At 40.1% G+C, this 12,455-nt stretch overlaps 1 protein-coding gene across 1 annotated transcript in view; it reads right to left on the reverse strand.

Annotated features, from left to right (window-relative positions):
* Adamts16 (ADAM metallopeptidase with thrombospondin type 1 motif 16) overlaps positions 1-12,455 on the reverse strand; it is a 118,509-nt gene that overhangs the window by 30,673 nt on the left and 75,381 nt on the right. The window contains exons 15-17 of the mRNA XM_021180538.1: positions 11,939-12,062; positions 11,135-11,379; positions 6,884-7,022 (exon numbers count right to left, since the gene is read on the reverse strand). Coding sequence (XP_021036197.1) covers positions 6,884-7,022; positions 11,135-11,379; positions 11,939-12,062 — 508 coding nt within the window. The remainder of the gene's footprint in view (positions 1-6,883; positions 7,023-11,134; positions 11,380-11,938; positions 12,063-12,455) is intronic.

Consider the following 12,455-nt stretch of genomic DNA (forward strand, 5'->3'; position numbering starts at 1 on the left):
GCATTTACATGGGACACAACTGTCTTCACATTCTTTGTCCATTTGGAGAGGTCTATCCGCATACTCCTTTCCCAGATGTCTTTCTTCCCAATTTTTCAATCCCTGACTATCCAGCCAATCCATTGGGTAAAGACCATGAGTCAGTGAATAATCATGTATCTGGCCATTTCTTCTTCCAAAAAAATTGTAATACCATGTGTACTACCTGAAGTTCTGTCCACTGCGAAGATGTTTCTTCGCTTGTATCTTTCAGGGTTTTTCTAGAAAAGGATTGTAATGCTAAAGCTGTCCACTTCTGTGTGGTGCCTGCATGATGTTCAGAACCAGCAGTAAACTAGGTCTGGGACTTCTCTTTTCAAGTCAGCTGGCCATAGGGAATACTCCATGAGACTATAGGTGCATGCTGGGCAGCAGGTGGCATTGTAACAGGAGTAGAAACCATAGGCATTTGGGCAACTTCTTTGTATAACTTCTTTGTGCCTTCAGGACCTGCTCAGGCCTGATTTCATATATATCACTTCTATCTGATAATACACTGCTACTGTGCACATCCTTCTTCATGACTCTATGGGCCCAATAACACTCAGCTCATAATGGTCAGTTCAGGTTGCATGGTAACCTGGTGTCCTATATTGTCAAATGATCAGTTTCTACTATGGCCCAATAGCAGTCCTAGAGCTTTTTTTTTTTTTCCAAAAAGAGAATAGTTGTCTGTAGATAATAGTAGAACTTTGCTTCAAAATCCCAAAGATCTCTTCTGTGATTCACCTACAGGTGCCTGCCAAAGGCTCCAAGCAGCATCTTTATCTGCCACCTAAATTCTTTGAGCCTGTGGGATCATATTCAAGTGATAGAGCAGCTTGCACAGCAGCCTGGACCTGTTGAATATCCTTCTCCTGTTCCAGGCCCCACAAAAGGTAGCAGCTTTCTGAGTCATTTGGTCAATGGGCCTGAGAAACCCACACAAGTGAGCAATGTGCTGTTTCCAGAATCCAAATAGATCCACTAAACTTGGTGCTTCTTTTTTTGTTGGTGGGAGGGGCCAGGTGCAATAAGTTATCTTTCACTTAGAGGGACTTCATTGAGGTGGATAGTCCTTGAATTTTGGTTGGATTTATTTCCCGTTCTCTGCTACACATATGCTTCACCAATGTATCAAAAGTGGTTGCTACCTCCTGCTCACTTGGTCTAGTCAGCATAATGTCATTAATATAGTACACTAATGAGATATTTGTGGAAGAGACAGATGATCAAGATTACTTTTAAATAAGTTATTACTCAGGACAGGATAGTTAATATATCCTTGATGTAAAACTGTAAGGCTATACTACCTGTCTTGCCAACTGAAACAAATTGCTTCTTCTGGCCCCTATGGATAGGTACTGAGAAAAGAAGCACTTGCTAGATCAATAGCTGTATACCAGGTGCCAGGAGATGTGTTTCTTTCCTCAACTAAGGAAACTACAACTGATACAGCACTGCAATTGGAGTTACTGCCTGGTTTAATTTTTGATAGTCAACTGTCTTTCTCCATGATCCTTCTGTTTTCCACACTGTCCAAATAGGAGAGTTAAAGGAAGATGTTGTGGGAACCACCACGCCTGCATCTTTTAAGTCCTTGATGGTGGCAGTAATTTCTGCAATTCCTCCAGGGATACAATACTGTTCATGATTCACTATTTTCTTTGGCAGAGGCAACTCTAAAGGGTTCCATTTAGCCTTTCCAACCATAATAACCCTCATTCCACCAGTCGGGGAACCAATGTGAGTATTTTGCCAACTTCTAAGTATATCTATCCCAGTTATACATTCTAGAAATAGGGAAATAACCACAAGATGAGCTCAAGGACCTAGTGGACCTACTGTGAGTCAGATGTTAGCTGAAACTCCATCAATAATCTGGCCTTCATAAGTTGCTAATTTAACTGGAGAGCCACAATGTTTCTTGGGATCTTCCAGAATCAACATCAATTCAGAACCAGTATCCAATAGACCACAGAAAGTCTGTTTTTTTTTTTTCCTTTTCCCCAGTGTACAGTTACCCTTGTAAAAAGCCATAGGTCTCTTTGTGGAGTAACTAGAGAAAGGCTAACAGTAAAACTTTTAGGTTCCAGAGCCATGGAATAGCTACTGAGGAAAGCCATTAACAGGGAGTGGAACCAGCCCAGGAGAAAGAAGCTTGTTGCAGTCAACAAAGATGAGAGGAGTTGGAGATCTGAAGAGCACTTTGCCATCGGACATGGAGATGCAGAGTTTGGAGTTGCCCAGCTGTTTGTTACTCTCAGTTTGGTCCATTATTTATTCACCATGACATTTTGGAGTGATAATATATATTCTGTAATATTAGAAGGATGTGATCTGCTTTTTTATTTCAATTTTATAGGGGATTACACTTAAGTGGTTGGATGAATCTCAGAAGAGACTTTGAACTTCAGACTTACACATTGTTGAGACTGCTATAGATTATGGAGACTTTTGAAGCTGGACTAAATATATTTTGCTTTGTGCTATGTTTAGGTATGGACCCCATAGATTCATGTGTTTGAAGAAGCCTATGGGACCAGGGAGTGGAATGTGGTGGTTTGTATATGCTTGGCCCAGGGATTGGCACTATTAAGAGATGTGGTCTTGTTGGAGTAGGTATGGACTTATTGGAAGAAGTGTGTCACTGTTGAGGTGGGCTTTGAGACCCTTCTCCTAGCTGCCTAGAAGCCACTCTTCTCCTGGTTCCCTTTGGAAAATGATATAGAAGTTTCAGCTCCTCTAGCACAATATCTGCTTTGATGCTACCATCCTTCCTGCCTTGATGATGATGGACTGAATCTCTGAAACTGTAGGCCCACCCAAATTAAATATTGTTTTTTTGTTTTTTTGGGTTTTTTTTTGTAAGAGCTGCCTTGGTCATGCTGTCTGTTCACAGAAATGTAAACACTAAATAAGACACCTTGGAAACTAAAATTAAACTCCTGCATGTGTTTGGAGAAATAAATCCATATTGAAATGAGAAAGTGTATAGACAATATTGACATAGACACAGATGTCCCACCTTCTCAGGTTCTATATGTACAAACATGAAGTCCTACATGCATGAGGATAAACACAGTAGGGTGTAGAGAAGATCTGCCTATGCCCACCAGGATAAGGTCAGTTTCCAGGACCAAGGACAAACATTTGACTCTTGTCCTGATGAACAAGGTGTGGGAGGAAGGATTGCTGCTCCTTGGTAAGGGGGACTTCTTTGTTTCACTCTAAACTTCAAGGCATCCTTGAAGAAACCTGTCAGATAGATCCAACTTAGGTCTACTGAAGAAAGTGTCTCCCCTCTCCAGAAAACATACCACTTTTCTTTCCCTTTCACTTATTTTCCTTCCTTCAGGAGGTAGGAAGATAGGATTGAGAATGGAAACTCATTTCGAATTCATTACAGTCAAGGCCAAAAGGCACAGAGTTATTTGTAGAAGGTCTGTTTGAAGGTGACTGAGATCTAGAATCATTTCCAGTTTATCTGTATTGCTTTGCTCTTCTAGTGAAGTTCAAGAGAAAGAAGTTACTCTGAGATTCCAAACGTGATAGCACATGAAGCAAAGGTAAGAGTGCGTAATTGGAATCAAGTCGACACCAGAATCAGAAAATGCAGAAGTATTGATAATTTATGCAGTAGGATGCCCCTGCTCCCCAGAAGCTATCTCTGTAATACTGCTCTATAGGACACATATTCCTGATGTCACAATGGTCTGTCTGAGTCACAGTCTTGAGGTGTCTGAGGGTTCTTCTTGACCATTGCATAACAGAGTTACAATCTTCCCTTTATCATACATGGACAAAGTCTCTCTCCAGACTGAGTGTATTTTTGTGGATCAAGCATGTACAAAACCAGGGCTAGAGGGATGACTCATTGGCTAACAGTGCATACTGCTCTAGCAGAGCATCTGAGTACATTTCCCAAAACTTATGTTGAGTAGCTCATCACCGTATAAAGGCATCTGTGTAACTTCATATCCTGGGGATGCAGTTGCCTCTCCTGGCCTCCTCAGGCTCAGTGTGCGCATGCATGCACACACACACACACACACATACACACACACACACACACTTTAAAATCTTTTTAAAAATTCATAAAAGTAGCACTTTCAAAGGCCCAGAGCCCAACCCTGGGCCTCATATATCTACAAAATAGTGGGTTCATAGAAACACCCACTTTCTTGGTGCAGTTGTTCTGGTGTACTTCACTTCTATTGTCTACCAACTAAAAAGTCACTGATCCATTTTTATGAAATTCAAGGAGCATGTCGAGATTCACTGCCAATCTAGACACAGAAGGAATTAATCTATGGTCTCCTGGACCTCTTAACATTTACCTGGATAGCTTTAAGAAGTTTGAATCCCAGATCTTAATTTTAGCATTTGCTGAGGGGAGGAATTCATGAACGAGTGAAGGAATTATTTGAAAGTAATAAAATAAGGGCAAGATTACTAATGGCTTCTCTTCAATTTTCCAAATCTAATTCCTCAATTAATTAAAGCATAAGCTCCAGAAATATTATCCAAGAAGAGAGTATTAAGGAAATCTATGAGAGGTTTATAAAACTAGTCTTAAAGCTTGTTGGGGAAACTTGAGTCATGAATTAGGTGAATGTGTTCATCCAAAAGAAAAGCCTCATCCCCAGAAATGCCCACTGCATATTGGAGACCTTGGACCATTGCCATGGGCCCTGCTTTGTAAACATTTCAATATGGAAAAGGAGCTTATGATTAGTTGACTGAGACACATTGAAACAATTCAATCACAGAAAAAAATATTTGAAAAAAATTACATTTTATAAAAACTTGAAGAAAATCTGATGCTTTTATGGAGTGAACAGCAAACATGAGCTCAGCACCAAATTTAAGTCTCCCTTCCAGAAGCAGACACCACCAGATCAGCTGGGTCACCACAAGATTCTTGGCTTCCCCTGCCATATCCCAGGGGCTGAATGAATGTCAATTCAAGGCCTGGCAGAGTAGGAAAATTGAGCTAAAGTCTGGTTATGTCATAAATAAAAAATGGAGATTAAGAAGTAAACAAAGTAGCCAGACAGGAAGGTGGAGGGCAGTGGTTGTTCACGGCTGCCAGGACATCATTTCCCTATGGAATCTGACCCATCATAGAAGACAACATGGCTGTTCATAATCCCAGAAGGAGGACACCTCCTCCTGATGCCAGGCAGAATTTATGAAGAGATTTCCAAATGTCCTCTCCCAGTTTGGCACTGCCTATTTGTAGATAGTTAAGAAGATGATACTTGGATATTAATAATCCACAATAATGGAAAGTCTGAACAAGCTATGATTTTGAAAGCATGGAATATAGGAATCTAAATATTCTTCCTGTGCAAAGTCAGTAAGAAAGGAAGGCAACATTCAAGATCTATTATCAGATTCCTGGACAATTGATCATTTGTCAAGAACTGGAACCATGAAATGATGCTGGTGTTAGATTTTCATTCTCTAATATTGATTGTATACCAGGCAAAATGAGCTATTTTACATCACATCTAATTTTTTAAAAGCTCCAACAGCATGAACATATTAAACAACTTTACCAACTTAGAGTAACTAAAAATTCCATTCTGAAGGCAATACGTGATTGCATTACATCTGTGATCACAGGACCTAGATAAAGCAAGCCAGAACTGGACTGGAAGTTTCCTCCTGGTTGGCCAGTCCTCAAAGTGCAGGAAGATGCTCCATAGGACACCAGGAGTGGGATTGTCAGCAGTCATACTCATTTATGGACCCCATGTAAAGATATAGTTATCACTCAGGAAAGAAGTACCTACTAATGCAAGAGTGGTAGTGGAAGAAACCACCCACTTCTTTATTGAATTTTTCTGACTTATTGCCATGACCTGGTTGTTACAGCAGCTGTGATTATTCATATAAGGAGGAGGAGAAAAAAGGAAGAAGAGGAAGAGGAGGGGAAGAGAGGAGAGGGAGAGAGAGAGAGAGAGAGAGAGAGAGAGAGAGAGAGAGAGAGAGAGAGAGAGAGAATTTGTATGGTTTGTAAGGCAGTTAGCTTTAATTGTCAAGGTGACTCTCCTGGGTAGAGTCTCAATAAGGGGTTGTATATGTTGGGTTCCCTAGGCAGTGGGTCATGAGCTTTTTAAGAATGGAGAGCACAAGCAAGTTCTCAGATCTTGAGTATAGCTGTGAAGTGTCTAACTACTCTAAGCTCCCACAAACAGTGACAGACTAGAACCTGGATGTGACCTAAGGGAAACCTCTTCTCCTCCAAGGCACTGTTTGCCATGGGCTTTTGCCAAAATAATAGAAAGCAACCAGGAACAGGTTGTGAAATTGCATCAACCCAGACACAAATATTTCTAATATACTCTATGATTTATAAATGGTGTACATTCCTCATCACATGCACATGGTCAGGGACTTAATGTGCCCCTAGAACACCCAACCTAAGAGTCAGACATCAAACCTACAAACATCAAGTCATAAGCCCATAGAACTTTGTAGTTTAATATATCATCAGTTAATATATCAGGTGATATACTAAACTACAAAGGAAATCCCAACAAATAAAAAACGGAATTGTTTCTTGCTTCTCACACTCTTAAATTTCTGTGATATTAAAGCAGTAAGTCTATTATCTATTATGGTTTTCTGCAGTGACATTTCTTCTCATTGTCATTACAAGTTTTTGTAACATCATAAAATTTCTTGGTGGATCTGAGTATACAAGGGGATGGCAAATTATTTTACAGTTTACTTCATTAATAAGCATGGATTAAGACTCTTGCTCTATACATATGCTTCTATCTTTCATGACCCATGACCTGATTTCATTCTGTATCTACATCGCACCTCCAGCGCAGCATAAGAAGTGACCTACCCCCTCCACAGGAGACGGAGCACTCAGAGCGTACGATGGCCCATGAGTAGCTGGGCTGGGCAGCTGGAGTCTTCTTAGCCCCTGACCTTGGCAATGAGAATTCCCAGGCCACACCAGGATTCCTGCCTTGGAACAAAAGCTACAGAAGAAGAAAGAGAAGACATAAAGTGAAGTACAGTAAAATCAATGACAAACTGATAAGGACTTTGCTTTAAACTATATAAAATAATAGCTTACAAAACTAACCATGTTGACAAATTTCTGTCTATTTTCTAAAAGTGTATCAGACACATGCAACACACAATTTTTTTTCTGAAGTTAGGAAGGATACACACAAATGAATGAGTAAATAAATACCACAGTAACTATAGAGAACGAAAGTCATTTCAAGACGAGAACCAGCTGAAGCTTGACTTGGCCATCAGCAGCACTTGTAGAGGATGTTTAAAGGAAATGTACATATAGAAAAGGAAGGAGGTCAGAATCCATCACAAGCACACAGGAAAGAATGATTTTCATATGGAAAGAGACCCTAACTGAGGAGACATAAGAACATCTCACACAGTATACCAGAGAAACCCAATATGAATACAAGAAAAAGAAAAGGAATAAATGAGTCTACTAAGAAAAGAGCCCACGAAATTACAGGACTCTATGATCAATCCCTCTCAATAGTGAATCTTCAGCTGTCCAGTTGGAAGATGTAGAGCAGCTGGTTGAGGTAAAAAGTAAGACTAGATAGTCTTTTTTGTTTTTTAAAGAAATACCCACTACTTTCTGGCCAAGATGCATCCATACTGAAAGTGAAGGTATGGAGGTAAAGCTGAAAATGGGCAGGGACAGCTATGCTCTCTGATAAACTAACACAAAGCCAAAATTAGGAGAGATACAGAAGATAGTGACATATTAATAAAGAAAATGACCTGCCAAGGTAATATAGAAATTTTATATACATAGGCACCGAACACTGATAAGCCCAACTCCAGAGAACAAATATAAATAGACATAAAGGCATTGATTTGTCCAGCTACGGTAACAATGGGTGACCTCGTTACCATGCTTTCCAAAAATGTGGAAACATAGTAACAAATAAAGTATTCAGACAAAAAGGAAAAGCACACAAAGAAAATTCAGACTTATACCACACATAGATCATAGGGACTTAACAGATACCCACAGAAATACCATCCAAGAGTCAGAATAAGTCAGCATCCAATGAAAATCATTGAAAATATATAGAGAAATCAGAAGCCTTTCTCAAAATAGCAAATATACCAACACAGAGGCCGGGAAAATAATTCCATTCATAATACCTAAAAGGAATTTCTAGGAATATAGCAAACTATATGGTTGATGGGACTAAATACTGAAATCTTCAAAACACTTTATAAAGAAATTGAAAAAGAAACCAGAATGGATAAAGAATTGATGATTCAGCAATATTAATACGATGAGAAAGGCTACACCATTAACAGCGATCTACAGATGCAATGCCATCCCTGTCAAAATTCCAATGACATCCTCCACAAGGATATGAGAAGTAATTCTGAATTTTTCTGGAAGCATAGAGCATCCTGGATGGGCAGTGTGATCCACAGAGAGAGAACGATGCTGAGGGTATCATAATAGCTAGGTTTTCAGCTTATACTACACAGCCATAGTAACAAAACCAGCTTAGTAAAGATCAAAAATAGACATAGAGAGCCATGAAATAAAATAATGAATGAAATAAACTCTTTCAGATAGAGCATCCTGAATTTCAGCAAAGTTTCCAAAACATACACCGGAGAGAAGATAGCATCTTCAATATTGCTAGAGAAACTGCATATCCATGTGTAGAACACTTAAACTAGACTGGGAGCTCTCAGCTTGTTAAACAAGCAATTGAGCAAGCAAGCAAGCAAGCAAGCAAGCAAGCAAGCAAGCAAGCAAGCAAGCAAGCAAGCAAGGAACAAAGAAAGAAAAAGAAAGAGAGTGAGCAAGCAAGCAGGCAAGCAAAGAAACAAATGAAACCCCACAAAATGTATTAATGGCTTTAACTATTAAAGGGAAACATAGACTACATTCATGGTATAATTGTAGGTAAACAATTCAAACAGGCCTCCATGGCTCAAGAAATAGCCAAATTTGACAAATGGAATTGAATAATATTCAAAAATATTATACATAGAGATAAAATATAAACAGAACAGAATAGGATAAAACAAACAATTATTACTATTATTGTCTATATCAGATTGCTGTTTTGTAATGACAAAGAAAGAAAGGGAATGGAATTTGCTCCGTGATGAGGTGGGGAGATCTGGGAAGAACTGAGGGAGGGAAAACCATAACCAGAAGATAGTCTATGAAAAAAAATCAATTAAAAAAGAATAGCACAGCATCATCAGAGGAGAGAAGGTGATAGAAAATCTTTGTTCACATGCACCAGATAAAGAATGAAAGAATGAACGAAAGACGAATAATATGTATAAAGTATCATAGAGCTAACTCCCCAATCTCAAAAGTATCTAATCAGTAAGTGAGCAAATGAACAAAATTGACAATCACCAAGAGCAAGGTATACAAATAATCACCCAACTTAGAAATGAGTCCAACATTATTAGTCTTCAAGAAAATGCAAATTGAATTTGCTCTAAGTTTCTCATTGCTGTCAGAATGTCTATCATCAAGAAACCACGTGACAGTGGTGGTTAATAAATGTCGTCAAGGCTATAGGGACAGAGGATAGGCAGCTGTTTGAAAGAAAAGTGATGCAGCCATGGTAGAAAGCAGTGTAAGGTTTCCTCAGAGAATGAACCCTAGAGTACTGCATGCTACAGTCCTCCGTGATGTATGAAAAAAAAAAAGGATCTAGGTCAGCACATCACAGGGATGCATGTGTATGCCTGGCTATTGTAAGACTACCCACAATGGCCAAGACATGGAGTCACACTGGCAATCAACAGGGAAGTGGCTAAGTACTGTGTGGTACATATACTCAACCAGGCTTTGTTCAGACACAAAGAAAAATGAAATTATGTTACTTAGGGGAAATGGATGGAACTCGAGATCATAATAGGAGTAAATAAGTCCCAAATATTTCTGTTTCCTCTCATATCTGGAATTTTCACATATGTGTACATATTCAAAAAGAATTTAGGTTTCCCAAATTTCTCATGGGTTTTTGGGTTGGTTTCCCAGACTTAGGGATTGTGGGGATGCTTGGATTCTCCTGCCCTGCTGCAGCTCATCTGCACTGTCTATCGCATGGGGATCATTATGATTGCTGAAAAGTGGCCTCACTGACTGACAGTAGCACTGCCCAGAAACTGGGCCCCTTAGAGGTCTGCTGTTCCCAAACCCAGTTCCTAATCTACATAGCAGTGGTCACCTGGATGAATTCCTGTTCATGCCTTTACCCACTCAGCACCCCAAGAGCACAGCTGACACTTACATGACATGAAAGTCAACAAGGGATGATATGGTGACAGAATGAATGCAATACAATGGGAACGAAGGGAATCAAGGCACAGGAGTAGGAAGAGAGACAGAATCACACTTTCATATGATTTATGCTAATCATGTATCAACTATGTATCTATGTATCTATGTATATCTATCTATGTATCTATCTATGTATCTATCTATGTATCTATCTATGTATGTATCTATCTATCTATCTATCTATCTATCTATCTATCTATCTATCTATCTATCTATCCATCTGTCCGTCATGCATCATCTATATTCAGCATCACCTATCTACCTATATATCCATCTATAGATTTCTACTTATCTATCATCTTTCTCTCTCCAACCATGACCTTAAATGAGAAGGGAGACTATGTGGTTGGAGAGCATCATGGGGGAAGGGGAGAAGGGGCAATGAGGAAATGAAAACAAACGAAGCCCAAGTATATACGTGTTCAGATATGTCATAACAAAGCCCAAGGACATATGTGTTCAGATATGTCATAAAAAAACTCTAAGTGGTATGCTAAATAAAATAATAATTAAAATAAAACAGCCACCACTCATAAAATCTACTGATAAAGACCCAGAGACTGGAACACAGGTAAGTACATGTACAGGCTCCTAAATCAAGCAAGGAAAGACAATAGTAAAAAGTCTACTGCCCCCTTGAGCCTGCTGCATGGATTGCTCCTGATTCTTGATAGCTACAATTCTGCATACATGCAATTAAAACCACCACAACAACCCTACCAAAGCCCCAGTTCATTAGCCCCAGAACCTAAAGCTGGTCTCTACCTCCACAATCAGAGTTTCATTAGTTGGTCCAGGGGAGGTTAAACTCTCAGGCTCCTTGTAGGACCGTTTGTAGTTGAAGGTGGCACCCGAAAACTTGTATCGCCCAGGCCAGTCCACACTCCAGTGTCCATTCAGGTAATATCTCTTGAGAGAATTTCGCACAGAAATATAGGAGGTAGAGATGTTTGTTTCATAGATGTGAATGCTCCGAGCTCCAGAAGGAATGGTTACCATGTGGTAGTACTCTGGATAGAGGAATGCAGTGTTTAGTTTAACCTAGCTTCTCCAAAATTGGATGTCAGAGTCCATGTTCCGAATTGATGGATCTACCTCTCGTTCTGCTATAGACACTTGTAGGTGTCCCTTTTCATCATTGGTTGGAGGAGTAATCTTGTAATGTGCAGTCTTGCTAAGGATCACTTTAAATCAAAGAACCTCCTATCCACTACCAGGTTAAAACGGAAGCTCCAGGTCAGTAGTCCTCAACCTTCCTATCGCTGCAACCCTTTAACACTGTTGCTCACATTGTGGTAGCCCCCTCCCCCCCCATAAAATCATTTTTGGTCTTACTTCATAACTGTAATCTTGCTACTGCATGAATCATAATGTAAATACCAGTGTTTTCCAATCCTCTTGTGTAACCCCTGTGAAAGGGTCACCCAACCTACAGATTAACAAAAGGAAAATCCTCCCTAGAAGACCTCAGCCCTCTAAGCATCCTCTGTTTCCTCTCCCTTAGCACCACCCAACACAATCTCTGGCTGAATCCCTTCTTGCACAGATGTACGACTCAGAGGTACTCACGGTTCGTGGAATGGTGCTTACTGTAGAGCCCTCTATGCGTGACACAGTCTGAGTTATTCCCCTTGCAGACCCCACAGGAGTCCTCTGTTGCATCTGATCCAAGGACATTGTCACAGCCAACCTTCTGGAGGCCCCACGAGGTCATAATCATTCATGAAAGAAAGGATGATACATGCGACAACATCACCAACCATGTGACAAAATCCTCCTCCCATTCCAGTCAAACAAGTTTCCAGCATGGGGTAGTTAACAAATAGGTGATGGATCCTGGTATGTGCACAGCATGGCTGGTCCTGGTCTCCTGGGATCTTTTTCTTGTGATGTGCTATCTGTCTCCCTTAGCAATTCCTCCCCAGGTGTGGTGCTCAGGCCCTAAGTTAAAGCTGGAGGACTGTGCTAGAGTAAATCTCAGACCAATACTGACTTGGTAAGCTGGATGTTAGTGTATTCACACAAGCTCTGCAGAAGTGAACTTGTAGCAGGAACTTATTGCAACTGCACAGAAACTCTCCCATCA

This window comes from Mus caroli, chromosome 13, assembly GCF_900094665.2.
Source record: "Mus caroli chromosome 13, CAROLI_EIJ_v1.1, whole genome shotgun sequence".
Classification (NCBI taxonomy): domain Eukaryota; kingdom Metazoa; phylum Chordata; class Mammalia; order Rodentia; family Muridae; genus Mus; species Mus caroli.